The sequence below is a fragment of the Erythrolamprus reginae genome, chromosome 1 (assembly GCF_031021105.1).
Source record: "Erythrolamprus reginae isolate rEryReg1 chromosome 1, rEryReg1.hap1, whole genome shotgun sequence".
NCBI lineage: Eukaryota > Metazoa > Chordata > Lepidosauria > Squamata > Dipsadidae > Erythrolamprus > Erythrolamprus reginae.
Window position 1 is genome coordinate 411,494,926 of NC_091950.1, and position 20,064 is coordinate 411,514,989.

At 44.8% G+C, this 20,064-nt stretch overlaps 1 protein-coding gene across 2 annotated transcripts in view; it reads right to left on the reverse strand.

Moving 5' to 3' along the window:
- PAFAH1B1 (platelet activating factor acetylhydrolase 1b regulatory subunit 1) overlaps window positions 1-20,064 on the reverse strand; it is an 88,636-nt gene that overhangs the window by 14,119 nt on the left and 54,453 nt on the right. For both annotated transcript variants that reach the window (XM_070735241.1, XM_070735242.1), the window contains exons 5-7: window positions 18,721-18,927; window positions 5,238-5,406; window positions 2,137-2,239 (exon numbers count right to left, since the gene is read on the reverse strand). In XM_070735241.1, coding sequence (XP_070591342.1) covers window positions 2,137-2,239; window positions 5,238-5,406; window positions 18,721-18,927 — 479 coding nt within the window. The remainder of the gene's footprint in view (window positions 1-2,136; window positions 2,240-5,237; window positions 5,407-18,720; window positions 18,928-20,064) is intronic.

The window sequence follows — 20,064 nt, forward strand, 5'->3', positions numbered from 1 at the left end:
TTTATTGTCGCTGTTAGCCGCCCCGAGTCTCTGGAGAGGGGCGGCATACAAATCCAATAAATAAATAAATAAATAAATAAACAAGGCAATGAGGAAGGGAGAGAAGTTAAAAGAAATAACAATCTGAGTAGGCGCATAAAATGGTCTCAGATGTTTTCCAGGATAGCCACCAATATCAAACCAATCCTATAGATAGTATCCAAAACTGATAATCCTTTCCTTGCAAGCCTAAAAGAATTGTATGTGTCACACTTCCCATGTTCCTGGGCTACCGCATGAGAGAAATGAAAAGAACTAGGCTTACAGTATATAAGACAAATACAAAGTTGTTAAATCGGTATTGAGTATTAATATTATTATTATTATTATTATTATTATTATTATTATTATTATTACTATTATTATTATTAATTAGATTTGTATGCCGCCCCTCTCCGAAGACTCGGGGCGGCTCACAACAGTAATAAGAAACAGTGTAACAATGGGACAAATCTAATAATAAAAAATATATAAAAACCCCAACAATTAAAAACCATACAGCACACGCATACCAAACATGAAATATAAAAAGCCTGGGGGAGATGTCTTAGTTCCCCCATGCCTGGCGATACAGGTGGGTCATGAGTAACTTGCAAAAGACAAGGAGGGTGGGGGCCGTTCTAATCTCCGGGAAGAGTTGGTTCCAGAGGGCCGGGGCCGCCACAGAGAAGACTTTTCCCCTGTGGCCCACCAAATGACATTGTTTGGTCGACAGGACCCGGAGAAGGCCAACTCTGTGGGACCTTAGCGGCCGCTGGGATTTGTGCGGTAGAAGGTGGTTCCGGAGGTATTCTGGTCCAATGCCATGTAGGGCTTTAAAGGTCATTACCAACCTAGCAACGCAGGTTAAAGGCAACACCTGGTTTTTGTGTGGAATGCCAAGGGCCATATTTTAAAACTGAGACAACCGGGATGACACACAAAACCAAGTGATTTCAATGTTGTGCTGAATTAATATGATCACTCCCCATGCACAGAATGTTTTCCCCCTCCAATTTATAAAGTACAAGGTCTTCAGATATTGCATTAAGTGTTTTTCAGCCATTAACAAAATTTCAATATAAGTGGCTTTAAGGGAGGGGGTTGGGGGTGTCACCATATAAGCCCAGGGCTTCATAGAGACAATTTGCTTTTATTTCTCACTTGTTCATTTCTGTGCTAAAATGTAACAGCCATGCTGGCTACAGATACTGGTCTGTTCCTTCCGCTTAAGGAGATAATACAGCAGGAATCCATGTTGTGAAGCACTAAGAAAGGTGTGACCAAAGGTGAGTGTTCAGTATATTGTCCCCAGGAACAAACAGAGGCCCTGTGTGTGGTACTACACAATCAATATGGAAGTTTGTATTGGCAAAGAAAATACTTCGCCTTCGCCTTCCAATATTCCAGGAGAATCAGGAAAGCCATAAACAGGTTGACACATATTTTAAATAGACTTAGTTGTGTCTAACCCACCACAGGTCAGTCGTGTGTTGATGGTCATCATCTATTAACCGAGCAACCAAAGAAAACTTCCCAATTACCGACCTCTTGATCCTGTTAACTTAGATTAGATTAGATTTATTGGATTTATATGCCGCCGCTCACAACAATGGTGAAAAACAATACATAGTAACAAATCTAATATTTAGCAATCTAAATTACAGTTTTAAGTTAAAAAATCCAAAAGAAACCCCAATATATAAAAAACAAGCACACAATCGAATCATACATGGGCAAGGGGGAGATGTTTCAATTCCCCCATGCCTGATGGCAGAGGTGGGTTTTAAGGAGTTTCCGAAAGGCAAGGAGGGTGGGGGCAATCCTAATCTCTGGGGGGAGCTGGTTTCAGAGGGTCGGAGCCACCACAGAGAAGGCTCTTCCCCTGGGGCCCGCCAGATGACATTGTTTAATCGACGGGACCCGGACAAGGCCCACTCTGTGGGACCTAACCGGTCGCTGGGATTCGTGCGACAGAAGGCGGTCCCGGAGATGCTAAGAATTCAGTCTCAGTTTTTCTGTATGAAATGCTGTTTTTCCAGTACCAAGCCAATGGTTCCTCTACAATGTTCATCTCATTTCCTAAAATGTCTAAAGATGCATAGTTTCACCTCTTACCCTGTTTGAATTTCCCACATTTTGATGGTTTTATCCCTCGAAGCAGATACTATATAATCCCCATTGGGCATGATGGCTACTGAAGAAACATTATGATCATGTCCTAGAAGGGGGGAAAAGAAAGCATACATTAATGTTCCCACGTGACTTTATCACAATGTATGTGAATACCATTATTAAATTCACCCATTTGCACAATTCTATATGGTACCCAAGTCCCAAACTGGGAGCCCTCCAGATGTGCCAACTTATAACTGCCATCAATCTGTCATCAGGCTGCCATAAGGTAATCCTCAAGAGGCAAACCAAGATGGAATGATGGGAGAAAAAACACATAGTATGCTTTGGCAATTGCCCGGCTATTATATAGAATGATTTGTTGCACAGCTTCTGTGGAATAATTGTGGCATGCTAATTAAACCTGAAGAATACACATTTTCACCAAGGGTACTTGAGCAAGGAGTCGCAGCCCTTAAGGCTGTAACCTTGCAGATATTGAAAGAATCTGGGAATAGCAAAAGAACGGCTTTATGCCATAATCTCCAAGTATTTTAAATAAATAAATAAAAATTCTATAGAAATAAGAAAAAAGCAAAAGCAGCATCCTTGATTTCAGGCTGCCTATCAACCAGAGGTCTCCAACCTTCGCAACTTTAAGACGTGTGGACTTCAACTCCCAGAATTCCTCAGCCAGCAAATTCTGGGAATTGAAGTCCACATGTGTTAAAGTTGCCAAGGTTGGAGATACCCGCTATACAGGGGTTTTTTCAGTCCTCAAGACCATCGATTCTTTCACTCTGTAATCAAAGCTACATCATCTGAATGGGCAACTGAGGAGGATGGTTATACAGTGACACCTTGTCTTACAAACTTAATTGGTTCCGGGACGAGGTTCTTAAGGTGAAAAGTTTGTAAGATGAAACAATGTTTCCCATAGGAATCAATGGAAAAGCGATTAATGCGTGCAAGCCCAAAATTCACCCCTTTTGCCAGCCGAAATGCCCGTTTTTGCGCTGCTGGGATTCCCCTGAGGCTCCCCTCCATGGGGAACCCCACCTCCGGACCTCTGTGTTTTTGCGATGCTGCGATTTCACTGAGGCTCCTCCTCACTGGGAAACCCCACCTCCAGACTTCCATTGCCAGCGAAGCGCCCGTTTTTGGACTGCTGGGATTCCCCTGTGCTGGGATTCCTCTGCAGCATCACAAAAACATGGAAGTCCAGAGGTGGGGTTTCCCATGGATGGGAGCCTCAGGGGAATCCCAGCAGCGCAAAAACGGGTAGTTCGCTGGCAATGGAAGTCCGGAGGCGGGGCATCCCAGTGGCGGCGGTGGGTTTGTAAGGTGAAAATAGTTTGTAAGAAGAGGCAAAATAATCTTAAACCCCGGGTTTGTATCTCGAAAAGTTTGTATGATGAGGCGTTTGTAAGACGAGGTATCACTGTATTTTGAATAGCCAAAATTTGCTGTCACATTCCAAAAAGTTCACTGCAGAACTGAAAGGGAGGCTGATTAATCAATAGTCAACCCCAAAGAAGACACAGCACTACAGACTTTTCAAATGGAAAGGAAGATTACTGAAATACAAAAAATTATGTATGGTGCCAAAAGCCCTTGGCTTTTTCTAAGCTTATGGTAGGGGAGGGGGGTCTCCCCTGCCGACATTTAATTATCAGGCTAGGCAATATCATCAATGTGCAGAAGGGAGAAATCTTAGCTGTTGGTCATGCTAGGTAAGACCGGCAGGAATTGGGTTAAAATCACAACACTTGGGGGGTAACAGTCTGTTCCCTTCACTCACAAATCCCCAGGGGGGAAGTTTGTAGATATTAGCCACCATTTTTAGCTGCTCTTTTTGAAAAGTAGCAAGCATTTTCTGCCTCTAGGCTAGAAACACTGCTACTCAGCTTCCTCCAAAAAGTCATAAACTTGTTTACAGAAACATTTTCTGCCTATTGGGGCTCTTTAAAGACACAGTTAGGAAGCAAAAAAAAAAATTCTCTGAATGCCTCTCAGCCACAGTCCTGAATTGGAGAACAGGCAAGTTTTTGATTCAAAGTATTGAAGAGAGAAACAACTTCTTTGCTTTTGAACACATCAAAATAGCAAAAATGAACCAAAATGGTGACTGAGTTGCAATGGCACCATATTGTAAACCAGCGGTCCCCAAACTACGGCCCGTGGGCCGCATGCGGCCCGCTGAGGCCACTTATCCGGCCCGCAGGTGAGTGACAGGAGCACAGGTATATACTTTTCTTTTAATTAAGTTCTCTCCTTAATGTTCCTTCAAAAAGTACACCACCAATTATATTTCTAACTTATTAATCATTATGCCAAAGTGCTTCCTTCTTTCTTTATACATTTTTCTATAAACCAAAAAAACCTTGTATAGCCAATCAGATGTTAACAAAAGAAAATTAAAAACAAAACATAAACATATATGAATTTCGGATTTCTTCCCTCCCCTCTAAATAGTATGTTCCCATTTTGTTTTTTACTTTAAAATAAGGTATGTGCAGTGTGCATAGGGATTTGTTCATAGGTTTTTTTAAGTCCGGCCCTACAACAGTTCGAGGGACAATGTGTAACAGCAAGCATTACAGCCTTTCTCTCAACATATTACATGGCACAAAACCTATAACTTTTTAATACTAGTAGAGTTACAGCGAAGTTAAATTGTAAAGCAGCTAGTAGTAAGATACAGTACATTGGGCAACATAGACCATTAGTGACAAGAATTGTTAACATGTGTGTGAACTGGATCCTAGCACTTCCAGGGCTGTGAGTCATTGTCTCCCCATGTTGTGCTCCGCCCTAGAAAACAACCTTGTACACCAGAATGGAGATTAGGATAAAACTATGGCATTCATGTGAAGAAGATACTACTGCGTGGAAAATCTTTTTACGGATGTGAATTCTCCTACCTGCTGCACAAAACGCTCCAATACATGGACATCAAGCTGTATATAAGAATTAGGTTTGGGGACGAATACCTTGAATGTGATGTCCTTTTGTTCACAACGTTGTCCGAAGAGAGAAGAGGTGTATGGCTTGTTTTAAATTTCATCTTACCATTGCTAATGGTTCTTTTAACAATTCCTTACCATGCATAGTTCTGATGCACTCAAAGCCTTGGAAATCCCATAGCTTAATGGTCATATCTGCAGAACAAGAGGCCAGTAGCTTGCCACTATGGTCGAAGGAAATATCCTGCACAGAATCTGTGTGGCCTTTCAGGGTTCGTTCAAAATCACCTGTCTCATAATCCCATACCTAGCAATCAGAAAAAGAAATTGGTACATTGGCATATTTCCAACAAGCTATTTTGTTCCCCACATTTACTTCCAAAGTACAGGTAGCCCTCGACTTACAACCATTTGTTTAGTGACCATTCAAAGTTACAATAACACTGAAAAGGGGAATTTATGACCATTTTTCACATTAATTGCTATAGCATCCCCATGACACGTGATCAAAATCCAGATGCTCGGCAAAACTGGTTTCATATTTTTGATGGTTGCCATGTCCTGGGATCATGCGTTTGTCTTTGTGACCTTCTGACATGCAAAGTAAAGAGAGAACCCAAATTCACTTAATAACTGTATTTCTAACTTAAAAACCTTCAGTGATTTGCTTAACAACTGTGGCAACAAAGGTCATAAAATGGAGCAAAGCTCATTTAACAACTGCCTCATTTAGCAACAGAAAATTTGGTAAACTCAATTTCTGATGACTCCACTGTCATCAGAAGTTGAGGACTATAATAACCTTTTAAAACATTATTTTAATACCATTTGCTAATCAATGTGTATGCCATCTCAATCATGAAGATTCCAGATACAGTATCATCAAGTAAATAAGTAAAAGTAACAAAAAAGGACAAAATTAACATTAAAATAAACGGCGCACTTCAAGGAAGGCAACAAAATAAACATACTCGCAAAGAAGCAGCCACAGGGAACCAAATGCTTATATTGTATAGCAAGCCTGTCCTGTTATGGCTTTATAAGCACCTAACAGTTATAGCTACTTAGCTGCATTTTGAACCATTTGTAGCTTGGTCAAGGACAGTCCCTAGTACAACATGTTGCAACAATACCATACAGGTGGATTACTAAGGCATGAGTGATTGTGATAGGGCTTCCTAGTTCAAGTAAGCAGTAATATAAATGTGAGAAATAAATAAAAGGGATATAGTTGGTACAGAAGATGAATGTATACAAAGGCCCTCCTGGTCATGGCTGCCCTCTCCTCATACAGCTGAGACAAAAGAGTGGAAGAACCACCAAAACTGCATACCAGTTCTTACCATATTTTTTGGACTATAAGATGCATTGGTGTATAAAATGTACCAAGATTTCAAAGAAGTAAGTAAGAAAAGAAGTTTTTGTCCTTCCCGGCCCCAGGAGTATTCTGCAGGCCTCCCAAACCCTCTGTGCACCCTGTTTTTTTTGCAAAAATGGACCAGTTTTTCATCCTTTTTTTCCAAAAATACGGTGGGCAAAGTATTTGGCAGGCCTGCAGAGAGCTCTTGGGGGCTGAAGGAAGGTAAAAATGCCAGTTTTTGCAAAAAATGCCCATCTTTTGCAAAAATTGGGGTATTTTTGCCTTCCCCCAGCCCCCAGAAAGAGCTGCAAGTCTCCCAAACCCTCTGTGCATCCCATTCTTGCATAAAATGGGCCCATTTTTCACCATAATGAGACACAGGGGGCGGAGCTTCAGGAGGCCAAAAATGGCTGTATTCCGTGTATAAGACACACCGACATTTCTACCCTCTTTTTGGGGGGGACGGGGGGGAAAGGTGTGTGTTATATTCTGAAAAATAAGTTAGCTCCCTTCTAGAACTGAAGATGGCAAAATCACTGTGAACGGCAGGTCCCTGATACCCAGGCTATTCAGTCTTCATAGAGTTCATCCCAAACTTCTCACCCACAACCATAACCAGACATTATTAGGACAGGTCTTCTACAGCACTGCTCAGTTGACTAAGGATCAAGATACAGAACTGGATTAGGATCGGCATGCTAATGGCACCAAATGCCATGCCAACAGATAACTTCACCCAGTGGTTTCAAGCAGATGCTGAATAAAACTGGAGGGTGTATTATTCTATGGGGTCTCACAAAATTAATGATTTGGATTTTTCCAAGGAGCAAAATCCTGGATCACCCCCGCCCCCCCATACACACTCCTAACAACACCAATTAGAAAGTTCCCCAAAGGAAGGAGAAACGCAACAAAATACCATTTGAATCTCAGTGACCGGTTAGGTCCCACAAAGTTGGCCTTCTCCAGGTCCTGTCAACCAGACAGTGTTGCTTGGTGGGGCCTAGAGGAAGAGCCTTCTCTGTGGGGGATCCAGACTTCTGGAATCAGCTCCCCCCCCCCCCCGAGATTCGTACTGCCCCTACCCTCCTCGCCTTCCGCAAGAGTCTTAAGACTCATTTATGTTGCTAGGCTTGGGGCAATTAGATCTTAGGCGCCCTGGCCGATGAATATTATGTATGGCTGAGGTCTGAATGTGTATGATTGATTTTTAAAATATTAGGGATTTTAGGTTAGTTATCTAGTGCAGTGTTTCCCAACCTTTTTTGAGCCGCGGCACATTATTCACATTTTCAAAATCCTGGGGAACACTGAACGGGGGTGGGTGGGGGTGGCGGCTAAAGAAAAGTTTTGACCAAAAAAAAATCTTCCTCCATTTCGCTCTATTTCTCCCTCACTCTTACTCTCTTCCTTCCATCCCTTCTTTCTCTTTCTCCATCCCTCTTTCTTTCTTCCTCTCTCTTTTGCTCTCTCTCTCTCCCTCCTTCCCTCCCTATATGTCTTTCTCTCTCCCTTGCTCTCTCTGCCTCTCTTGCTATCTCTCTTTCATTCTCTCTCTTTTTCTCTCTCTTTCTCTCTCTCTTGCTATCTCTTTCTCTCTCTCTTGCTATCTCTTTCTCTCTCTCTGTCTCTCTTTCTCTGTCTCTCTTTCTCTCTCTTGCTAGCTCTCTCTCTTTCTCTCTCTTTCTCTTTCTCTGTCTCTCTCTCTCTCTCTGCCTCTCTTGCTCTCTCTCTCTTTCTCTCTCTTCCTTTCTTCTCTGCGGAGGCCGGCGAAGGTTTTTCTTATTTTAAATGTTCCGAGTGGCAGGGGGATGTGGAGCCCGCACACACACACCCCCGACATTCCAAATCCTGCCTCAGCTGTGAGAAGAAAAAAGCGCTCGGTGAAGGGACTGCATGCAAGAGGGGCTGGGCGGGCGTTAGCAGCCTGATGAGGAGGACGAGAAGCCGCTGCAGCCACCCCCAATCCCCCCCCTTCCCTGGGTACCTTCCAAAGGCCCCTGGAAAAAGGCAGGAGGTAGCAACGAGGCGCGAGGACAAGTAGGCAGCTTGGCGGAGGGGAAGCGCTGACAGGCTCTCCTCCTTCCCCACCCCCGCGCTTCTCTCCCGCCCTGGCTTTTGCTTCGCCCGCAGATTTCCCCGCAGTTCAAAAGGAGGCAAGAGGTGGCCTGGATGAAATTGCAGGGAAATCATGGGGGAAACAAAAGCCAGGGCGGGAGAGAAGCGCGGGGGTGGGGAAGGAGGAGAGCCCGTCAGCGCTTCCCCTCCGCCAAGAGGTTATTGCCGCCGCCTCTGCCTCCACTCAGGGAGCCATCGTGGTTGAGCTGAGCGAGAGGAAAAGGCGCGGTGACCACGGTGACTCCCTGAGTGGAGGCAGAAGCGGTGGCAATAACCTCTGTGCTTTCTACGGCAGCGTGGCTGAGCTGGACGGAGGGAAGCGGCAGCTCCCACTCGAGGAACCCACGGCAACGGGCGACGGCTTGGTGGGAGGCGACGGCGGGAGACACAGGCGGTGGGAGGAGAGGGAACTAGGAAGCGACTGTGAAGCCCAAGACCATCCACAGGACGACACTCAGGCAGGGGCGCCGGCAGCGCCCCACCCAGCTGGAGCTTCTCGCGGCACACCTGGCCATGTCTCGCGGCACACTACTGTGCTGCGGCACACCGGTTGGGAAACGCTGATCTAGTGAATTGCTTGGATTTGCCATTGTATTTTATTTTTGTTTGTTTGTTTGTTTATTTATTTATTTATTTATTAGATTTGTATGCGGCCCCTCTCCTCAGACTCGGGGTGGTTATTGTTTTTTACTATATGTTGTCTTCGGAGAAGAGCGGCATAGAAATCTATCTATCTATCTATCTATCTATCTATCTATCTATCTAACTAACAAATAAATAAATAAATGAATAATAAAATAGAGCCATCGCCTGAAATATAGAGACCATCCAGAAAGAGGCCATAACCCAGAGGCGTCAAATGGGCGGCCCATGGGCCAGATGCGTCACATGCAGGCCACGCCCATTCCAGGTCCGCGAAGGCAAAAAAACCCCAACAACATTGTGATACATTATGTAACATCAACATGACAGGCGAATCTGACACCATGCCATAACCGACGTGATCAAATGCTCTGGGAAGATCAATAGGACCACTCTTGGACATAAAATCTCACCACAAAAGATCCATCTACAAGCACAGTCAGTACTATAGGCAGACCTTAGATAATTCACTTCTTCCAGAGTCCTTTGAAGTTATTGCATAAAAATGCTTACCACATTCTCCATAATCTTCCCCCAAAAGGAAAGATCACAAACAGAGAAAAAGAAATTCCATCAATACTAGGTCAAGTGATGGTTTCCTAAGGAGAGAGCAGATCACTGCTTCCTAGTAGGCCAAGCAGCCAGCTCAAGGATGAATTTGCCCATCACCTGAAGCCAATAGTTGGTCACTTCTGAATTTATCGGGAGGGACAAGGATCTAATACGCAGGGGGCAATGCTGATATCTCCCAAAACACCAGCCAGTTCCTTGAAATTTAATAGTACAGAGAAGATTATTTTTTTGCTGAAAAAAAGAGTGACACTAAGATATGTTTAAAAAGGTTAACAACTTCTCAAATTGGAGAATTAAAACAAATCGCTGTTTGCAAGCAATACTGCATACATCAGTGTTTCCCAACCTTGACAACTTGGAGATATCTAGACTTCAACTCCCAGAATTCCCCAGCCAGCATTCACTGGCTGGGGAATTCTGGGAGTTGAAGTCCAAATATCTTCAAGTTGCCAAGGTTGGGAAACACTGGCATACATGACAGAAAAAAGTTCGGTGCTGCTGTTCCACTTTGGCATGTCAATTCACACACATGCATTTTGCAGAAACCTATGAGACTCCTGTCACCTCCAACAGCAGAGAACACCGTCAGCTAAAAATACAACTGGTTGAATCTCTACACTGCAGGCAAGAAGTAAAAAAAAAAGAGGCAGTTTCCTATCAGGATGTTTTTACCCAGAGTTTTTCTTGTGCTTTTATGTTCTAGTCTAAGGAGCTATACTAGTAAGAACTCTTGAAGCCACAAAGACATAACAAAAGCTGTTTTTTTTAAAAAGCACACTTAACTACTCAATGGTTCAGAGGGATGCATTATGTAATTTCTTCCAAAAAGAAAAAAAGCATACAGCTTTACTCCAAAAGCACACAAAGCATCTCAGCCTTTTATTTATTGTATGCCATTCATTCTGAAGATTCTAGGCCAGTGTTTCCCAACCTTGGCAACTTGGAGATATTAGGACTTCAACTCCCAGAATTCCCTAGCCAGCATTTGCTGGCTGGGGAATTCTGGGAGTTGAAGTCCTAATATCTTCAAGTTGCCAAGGTTGGGAAGCGCTGTTCTAGGCAACTAACAATCAAAAACATCTCTGAGCCGCCTCCTTCCCCATTAAAAAAATCCATCCATAAAGTAAACAAATATAATATCGTAATTACGAAAAAAAGGAAAATGTATATCTGCCAATCACAATTCTGAGCTTGATGATTAAAAAAAAAAGATCACGTCTTAAATCTTCTCCAGACACTTAGAAGAAAAATAAGCAGGCTGGAGCTCAATGGAGAAGGCCTTCCCGAGAATTCCTCAACTTGCAACGGTTCGTTTAGTGACCATTCCAAGTTATAACAGCACTAAAAAAATGTGACTTATGACCATTTTTCACACTCGCCACTGTTGCAGCATCCTCATGGCCATATGATCAAAATTCAGGCACTTGGCAACTAGCTCATATTTATGACGGTTGCCGGGTCCCCGGGGTCATGTCATCACCTCTGACAAACAAAGCAAACGGGGGAGCCAGGTTTACTTTACAGCTGTGTGGCTAAGTTAACAACTGCAACAATTTACTTAACAACAAGAAAGGCAAAGAAGATCCTAAAATGGGACAAAATTCACGTTATATGACTGTCTTGGTTAGCAACAGAAATTTGGGGCTCCGTTGTGGTTGTAAGTCGAGGACTACCTGTATTAGGGTCATTTTAATTAGGTAAAAACAGTGGAGATTATTGACCTGCATGTCTCTACTGTAGACTTAAATGATGGAGGCCAGATGGAGGCTAGCCATCTTGATGACAATTGGAGCTGTTGTGCTGTGTTGTTTTGTGAGCAAATCTACTTAGATTTAAGTGATGTAAGTGATTTGTTCTAAAAACAAAACGAAGCTATATCCAACTTTCATCTGGACTCCACCACTGAAGGCTACAACAGAGACACATAGGATGAGGGGTTTTTTAACCCAATAACCTCCATTGTTTCTACCTACCATATTTTTTGGAGTACAAGACACATCCCCCCCCAAAAGAGGGGGGAAATTTGAGTGTCTTATACACAGAATGTAGTCCCACCCATCCACCCCCACCCTTTGGCCTCTGCCTCCCAGAAGTTTGCCTCCTTACAGCAAACAGCCTGTTTCATCTTCAGCACAGCCTCATTAACGCAAGCTGCTGATCTGGATGGACAACCTACCATCAGCTGTTTCAGGCTGCAGGGATTGCCACTGTCTATTACCGCCTCCCTGTGTGGAGGCAGATTTTTTTTTCTTGTGCTTGCTATTCAGGTTGTGCTGAAACTGAAAGTGAAACCGAAACAAGCTGTTTGTTGCAAGGAGGCAAATTGCTGGGAGGTAGAGGCAGATCCCCCCCCCTGTTTTTCTCCCCAAATAAGAGATATGTTTTATAGTCCTGAGTGTACTCCATAAAATACGCTAATTTAAATGAGCGTAAACTAGGGGGTTGCATGTTTTTTAAAAATAATCCTCTCTTGCTTTATTACTTTTCTCTCATTATTATTAAAATTCTTTACAACTCTATATTGAGAACCAGGTATATGATATTCAAGATTAGATAAATGTTCATATAAACTAGTTTCCATCCCCTGCCTACTAGAACCAAACCTGATGTGTTTTTTGTTATTTTAGTCAATTTAGTCAATAAAAAAAGAAAATAATCTTAAGGCCCATCTTTTGATGGCTTGCATTTTCTCCAGAAGAGAAAAAAAAAATTGGAGAAAGTCACAAAATACAAACACCTGCAAATAGAAATAATTTTTGGGGGGAAGATAGAAAAGCAAATAAAGTATCAATAATAACAGGGCCTTGTATACAATCCCAAAACATCTGGACCATCAACTGAACATCATCAGCAAAAGGCAGCTTTACATGGAACAATTTACATCCTGCAACACCACCTTTAAAACCATCAAACAATTTCTGTATCCCAGCCTTTGAATGGACTCAAACGATGGATAAAATAGGCGTTGATTGCTTACCTGAACGCCTCTTCTCGTACGGTGAGCGGGTACAGCAGTCACATGGGTTGCTCATGTCCAATCCGGTGGAACTGAGCCTAGTGTTAAAAAAGCTTGCCGGATCCGCCCCTTCCCCAGAATTCGCGAATCCATAGACTAGGCTCAGCTGTGAAGCTCTGTAGTGTTCAACTCTTATTGTTAGAGGAAAAAAGGATTATAGAAAGGTAAGGAAGACACATACAAGGGCGGGAAGTGACTGCTGTACCCGCTCACCGTACGAGAAGAGGCGTTCAGGTAAGCAATCAACGCCTATTCTCCGTACTGAAGGAGCGGGTCCAGCAGTCACATGGGACATACCCAATAGATGGTCCCTAGGGTGGGATTAGATTGCTATCGTGTGAGATAACGGATTGGAGTACCCTTCTGCCGAAGGCAGCGTCCGCTGAAGCGTAAGCATCAATCTTGTAGTGCCTGATGAAGGAATTTGGCGAGGCCCAAGTGGCTGCTTTGCAGACCTCCTCCAACGGGGCTTGAGTCGCCCAAGCGGCCGAGGTGGCTGCGCTTCTGGTGGAATGCGCTGTGATGTTCCTTGGAACTGAGAGGGAGGCCGATTCATAGGCCTTAGATATAGTCCCTCTGATCCAACGGCCTATTACTGTTGAAGACACTTTGATCCCCATGACTCTGGGGTGATAGGCTATAAACAGTGCTTCTGACCTCCGAAAGGGTCCTGTGCGTTGGATATAGATTCTCAGCGCTCTAATAAGATCCAGAGTGTGCCATCTAATTGCCAAGGGATGGTCTCGTTGGAGGCAGAAGGAAGGTAGGACAATATCCTGAGTTCTGTGGAACATGGAACTGACCTTGGGTAAGAAGGTAGGGTCCAGTCGCAAGACTACCTTGTCCTGATGGAACTGACAAAGGTCCTGCCTGATTGAGAGGGCAGCCAGCTCCGAAATGCGTCGAGCAGAGGTAATAGCCACCAGGAATGCTACCTTAAAGGATAAGTACCTTAGGGACGCTGATTTTAGGGGTTCGTATGGTGCCTGCGTGAGGGAATGGAGAACCCGAGGCAAATCCCAAGATGGATACCTGTGGACCTTGGAAGGTCTGAGGTTGGCTATGCCCTTGAGAAATTCCTGAACCTCTGGAAAGGATCGGAGAGGCTGTCTGCGGGGGCCCCCTAGGACAGATGAAATGGCTGCCAGATGACGCCGGAGGGTGCTGGTAGAAAGTCCTTTATGGAAGCCTTGCATAAGGAAGGAGATGATTCTGTGTATGGGAATGCACAGAGGGGAGAGGCCTTCCTGTAGGCACCACTGGTGAAACTTGGACCACGTGTGGTCGTAGATTCGATTGGTCGAACTCCTTCTGGCCCTTAAAATGACCTCCGCTGTATCGGGGTCATGACCACGCAGTTCTAAGTCTCTCCTGATAACAGCCAGGCGGTGAGGTGGAACCACTCCGGGTCTGGATGGAATGAGGCCCCCTGCCGCAGCATATCCCCCGAAACGGGGAGTCGCCAGGGGTCCTGAACGGACAGCTGTTGGAGATCCGCGAACCAGGGTCGGCGGGGCCAATGAGGGGCGATTAAGATCAATCGGGCCCTCTCGGTGAGGACCTTGTGAATCACGTCCGGGAGAATTGGAATTGGAGGAAAGGCGTAAAGTAGGCCTGGCGGCCATGGGCTCCGGAGGGCATTGATTGCTTCCGCTCCCGGGGATGGAAATCTGGAAAAGAAGCGAGGGAGTTGGGCGTTCGCATTGGTCGCGAAGAGATCCAGAATAGGTAGGCCGAATCTGAGGCAGATCTGATGGAACAGGTCCTGATGGAGGTTCCACTCTCCTGGGTCTATCGTTGCTCGAGATAGCCAATCCGCCTGGACGTTGAGGCTCCCCGAGATGTGGTCGGCTAGGAGCGACCGAAGATGTTTTTCCGCCCAAAGGCCTAACTTGAGGGCCTCCCTCATGAGAGCCTTGGATCTCGTGCCCCCCTGTCTGCAGATATGGCTTTTTGTGGCAATGTTGTCGGTGAGAATGAGAACGTGCCGGTTGGGAATGCGAGGAGAGAAATGTTTCAGAGCCAGAGAAACGGCTCTTAATTCTAGCCAATTGATTGGCCTGGAAGCTTCCTCCGGGGACCACGTGCCCTGGGCTATCATCCCCTGGGCGTGGGCGCCCCATCCCGATAGACTGGCATCTGTGGTGATGACAAATTGATCCGGGCACCTGAACGGGGATCCTTTGTCCATGGCCGGAGACTTCCACCACTTGAAGGATCTGCGAACACTTGGTGGAATGACAATGCGACGATTTGAGTTGCTGTGCCCCGATCTCTGAAATGGTAATAGGAGCCACTGAAGTTCCCTAGCATGAAGGCGAGCCCAGGGAATGATGCCTATGCATGACACCATCTTCCCCAAAAGGGAAGACAGAGTTACTATGGATACTGAAGGTTTGGATAAAATGTTGGAAATTAACTCCCCTATACTGAATTTTCTCTCGGGAGAGAGAAAAACCTGGGAGGATTCTGAATTAATAATGGAACCCAGGTGTAAAATGGATGTGGAAGGTTGGAGATGACTTTTATCAAAGTTGATGGAAAATCCATGGTCCTGAAGGACTGACATGGTGACAGACAGGTCTGAAATCACTTTCTCTAGGGAGTTCCCATGAATCAAAATATCATCAAGATAACATAAAATGTGGATGGGAGACGCCCGGATATAGGCCGCCAGGGACCCCAAGAGCTTTGTAAAGACCCGAGGGGCCGAGGAAAGGCCAAATGGCATTGCCCTATACTGGAAATGCCTACCTTGAAAGGAGAAACGTAAAAACTTTCTGTGGCACTTGGCTATAGGAATGTGAAGGTAGGCCTCAGTGAGGTCTAAAGAGACCATGAAATCTCCCGTGTGGATGGCGGCCAAAATAGAAGATAAGGAGTGCATCTTAAACTTCCTATATTTGATGAATAGGTTCAGCTTCTTTAAATCCAAAATAGCTCTCCAACCTCCGGAGGACTTTGGCACCATAAATAGGATGGAGTAAAATCCTAGGCCCTTCTGACCGGAAGGGACCGGTTGAATGGCTCTGATTGACAATAAATGAGAAATGGCCTCCTCCATACGGTTACAATCTGAGGATGACCTGGGAGAAGGGCAGGAAATAAAACGTTTCGGGGGAGGAGAAACAAATTCTAACAGAAGGCCTGTTTGAACGGTGTCAATGACCCAGGGGTCCTTGGAGGTGAGACGCCAATTAGAGGCGAAATGGGCTAGGCGACCCCCTATGGGAATTGAGGAAAAATTACCATCTAGGTTTTTTTGAAGCCCTGTTAGAGGACGCTCCCCTTTGGAAGCGAAAACCTCTGCCCCTGGAGTTCCTACCTTGGGAACGAAAGCGGGGGGAATACTGACCTGGAGATCTCTGATAGGAAGCCGCTTGATCTGGCTGGCGCCCTGGGCGACGAAAGGACTGCATTTTGGTAGCCTTTTTGGTGGTTGGGCCCAAGACTTTCTTCTTGTCCGTGGTTTCCGTGAGGAGTGGATCCAGAAGATCACCGAAAAGAAGATCGCGCTTTAAGGGACCCTGGGATAACTGCCACTTCTGGCGTACTCCCGCTTGCCAAGGGCGAATCCATAGGAGTCTTCTTGCCGTTGTAGAAGCTGCAATAGACTTAGCAGAAAATCTAGTAGATTGCAAGGTGGCATCAGCCACGTACTGGGCAGCTGCAAAGACCTTGTTGAAGTCTTGTTGACCTCTCAAGTCATCGGGAGGAATATGCTGTTGTAGTTGGCGAAGCCACAGAAGCATGGCTCTGGAGAAAAAGGAAGCTGCTGCAGAACTTTTAATGGCCCAGGAATCTGCGGTGAATCCTCTTTTGAGCATTTGTTCAATCCGCTTGTCCTCTGGGCGGAGGACTTCCTCTGCTTCGCCTGGCACAGCCGCTGCCGAGTGAAGGATCTTGACAGGTTCATCCGGTTTAGGAAAGGAGAGGAGCTCTTCATAGGAAGAGGAAAGTTTGTACAATTTTCTGTCCTTGGTGGAGGGATTAAGGCCAGAGGCTGGGAAATCCCACTGTTTAAGTAAGGCATCTTTAAACAATTTAGGCATAGGAATTACCTCGTTATCCTCCTGTTCCTCTGTGAAGTAAGGTAAGTTCTCCTCCGGGGGATCAGTGGAAGTAGAGGCTTGTTTCTCCTGGGCCGCTAATCCCGTAGAAATTCTAGCTTTGAGGAGGAGAGATTTGAACAATTGAGAAGGAAAAATAGTAATTGGAGAAGGAACCTTTATTTGGGATTCCTCATCATCTGAGAGGCCTTGAAAGGGATCCTCATCATCCTCCAAATCCTCATATTCGTCCTGAGAGGAATCTGAATCCTCCTGAATAGGAGCTCTAACCGCTGGGGAGGAACCCAAGGGGCGGGAGGGACGAGGAGGAGGAGGAAGTACGGAAAGCTCATTGATGGAGGAGAGTTTGGCATCAATGGCCTTGGACAACACAGAAAAAATAGATTGGAACTCAGGAGGTAAACTAGAAATATCAGCAGGAATGGCAGAAGAATCCCTAAAGGCCTGGGAGGATCCTGGCTGGGGGGAATCTTCAATAATATCTGGTTCCTCTGGACCTATGCCCCATAGATTAGGTTGGGGTCTGTCTAGGTTAGGCTCATCCAGAGATAACACAGGGACCCCAGAAGGAGGTAGACTAGAAGCCTCTGGGGGGTCTTGACTACTGAGTACTTGGGCCTGTACTTTCAAACGTTTTGCTGATTTATCATGGATTCTTTGTAGGGCTAGGTCCCTTCTCTTCTCGGCCCTGGTGACCTTGGTCGAGGGGCGGGCCCCTGGAGAAGAGGAGGAAGAGGCCTGGGGGATACTAGTAATTTCATCGCCTGTAGGCCTGGCCTCTCTGGGACCTTTAGTTGTGCCTCTCTTGGGAAAAGTAGCCATAGTCTGACAATTAACAGAAGACAAGGCTGAGCCAATAACTGAATAATTAAGGAGAAGAATTTCAAGTACTTCCCAAGAGGAATGGATCCTGCTTCGAGGCCTCGAAGCTGCTGAGACTTGAGGGCAATCTGGGCAAACCCAGAGTTCGTGTCCCCAGATCCAGCGGGGCCCAGCCTCCCTAAACTTTTTAATTAAGTAAACCAAGGCACTCTGGTTGGAGGCTTAGCCGGTGGAGAATTAAGCCTGGGCGTCCCAAGGCCCGCTCCGGGATCCACGCGGTGGACTGAGGCCTACGCGGCTGGCAGAAGGCCAACACGAGAGGCCTAAATTTAAAAATGGGCGCGAAGCCCTTCGCGCCGAAAAATCGCTCCGAGATAGGATTTTTAAGGGGGAAGCGATCGACTAAGTCCAGGAGACTAGAAAGGCGTCTCACTCCGCAGGAGGTATATTAAAGCCCTTTAATCATATTACAATAATGAATAAATAAATCAATACTTGCACCGAGACCTCCAGGCCAAAGGATTAAAGGAATCCACAAGCGGCCGCGGGAATCGTACACGGCAAAACCGCCGGGGGAAAACGAAACCGCAACTTCTCCAAAGGAAAAAAGCCGAGCCTCAAACGGCTGGCGCTATCCGTGCAAGTAAATAATAATGGTAAAACAATTCTTACTACTTTTGAAGGAAAAGATCGAAGGGAAGGTGTTAGAATGTTGAACGAGCTATCACAATACAACCGCAGGATATGCGAACTGAGCGAATTCTGGGGAAGGGGCGGATCCGGCAAGCTTTTTTAACACTAGGCTCAGTTCCACCGGATTGGACATGAGCAACCCATGTGACTGCTGGACCCGCTCCTTCAGTACGGAGAAATGCTAAATCAAGCCTAAATAGCTGGCTGTGTGACCAACAATAAAAATGGTATTAAAGGACCTATAGTCATTATTCTACCATACTGGTTTTGCACCAGATATTGATCTTAACACAGTAACAATAGAGTGTATAGTTATGAAGGTCCTACCTTTATTGTAGCATCCTCTGAAGCAGAGACCATAACACTGAAAACTGGATGGAAAATTACTCTTGTGACTGGACTTCTGTGCCCACTTAATGCATACTTCTCTGGGGGACGGGGAATCCATTCTTTAGGATCTCGCTTCTGACCAAGAGGCCCACCTGATGTAAATTCTTCTTTAGCTTCATTTAATTTGGATTCTAATTCCATAACCTAAGTTTCCAGAGAATCAAGAGAGAGAGATAGGAAAGGGTACACTGTTTAAAACAACAGCAACAAATCTCAAACCATATCCTTTTTCAAAAGGTTTACGAATAAAAAATAGTGTTATAAACTAGAAATTAATGAATGTCAGTCTTTATTTTTTTTCTGATACTTTTTTATTTAATTTTTATTTACACATTTTACTTGTTTCTTTATGTAAACAGGGAACACAAATCAGCCAGAGTTGGTTTTGATCAGAACTACTCTATGTTAATATTACTTTCTGAATAGCTCTCCAGAACAAATGTCAAAGGGTCTAATTTTACAGAATTTATATAGTTATAAACAAGTAAAAATTCTATTTGGTGTAATGTTCTTAAAATAAAATGTTAAGAGGAAATTATTGCATGTTGAACTTGGATGTAGGAGATTCAGACATTGAGAACCTACTTGGCAGATAGGTCACTGAATAATTTTGGGCCAGTTAGTAACTTTCAGCCAATTATATTGTATAGTGGTCACATAACTCTGCTTTGAGCTCCTTATAGGAAAGACGAAACATTTATTTTCATCCTGTCTTCATTATTCTCATAAATAATTTAAACACAAAATAATTCAAGTTTATACACCATCTTCCTCTTCTTTTCCCCACCAACAACCCTGTGAGATGGGTTAGGCTGAAAAGGGGAAATGGTCCAAACTCACCCAGCTGGCTTTCATGCCTAAAACAAGACTCAGCCTCCTGCTTTCTAGCCTGGTAACTTAACTACTAGACCAGTGGTTCTCAACCTTTCTAATGCCGCGACCCTTTAATACAGTTCCCATGTTTTGGTGACCCCCAACCATAAATCTAGCGCCAATCCTCCCAACAGAGCTTTAAGCTGATTGGCAGGAAGGTCGGAGGGACAACCCCCTCTAAACGCCTGATTAGTCGGATTGTAAAAATATGTTCCAAGGCACGAGAATAGGAGCTTTAGTCTTTTCCCATGATCTTAGGTGACACCTGTGAAACAGGTTGAGAACCACTGCACTAGACCAACCTAAATATGAAGATAAAACCAGTAACTAAGTAGCTAAGTACAGCTCTTCAAAAATTTTATTTCAGATGCTGCTTAAAAATCTCAGCACTTTTGTCTTCGTAACATA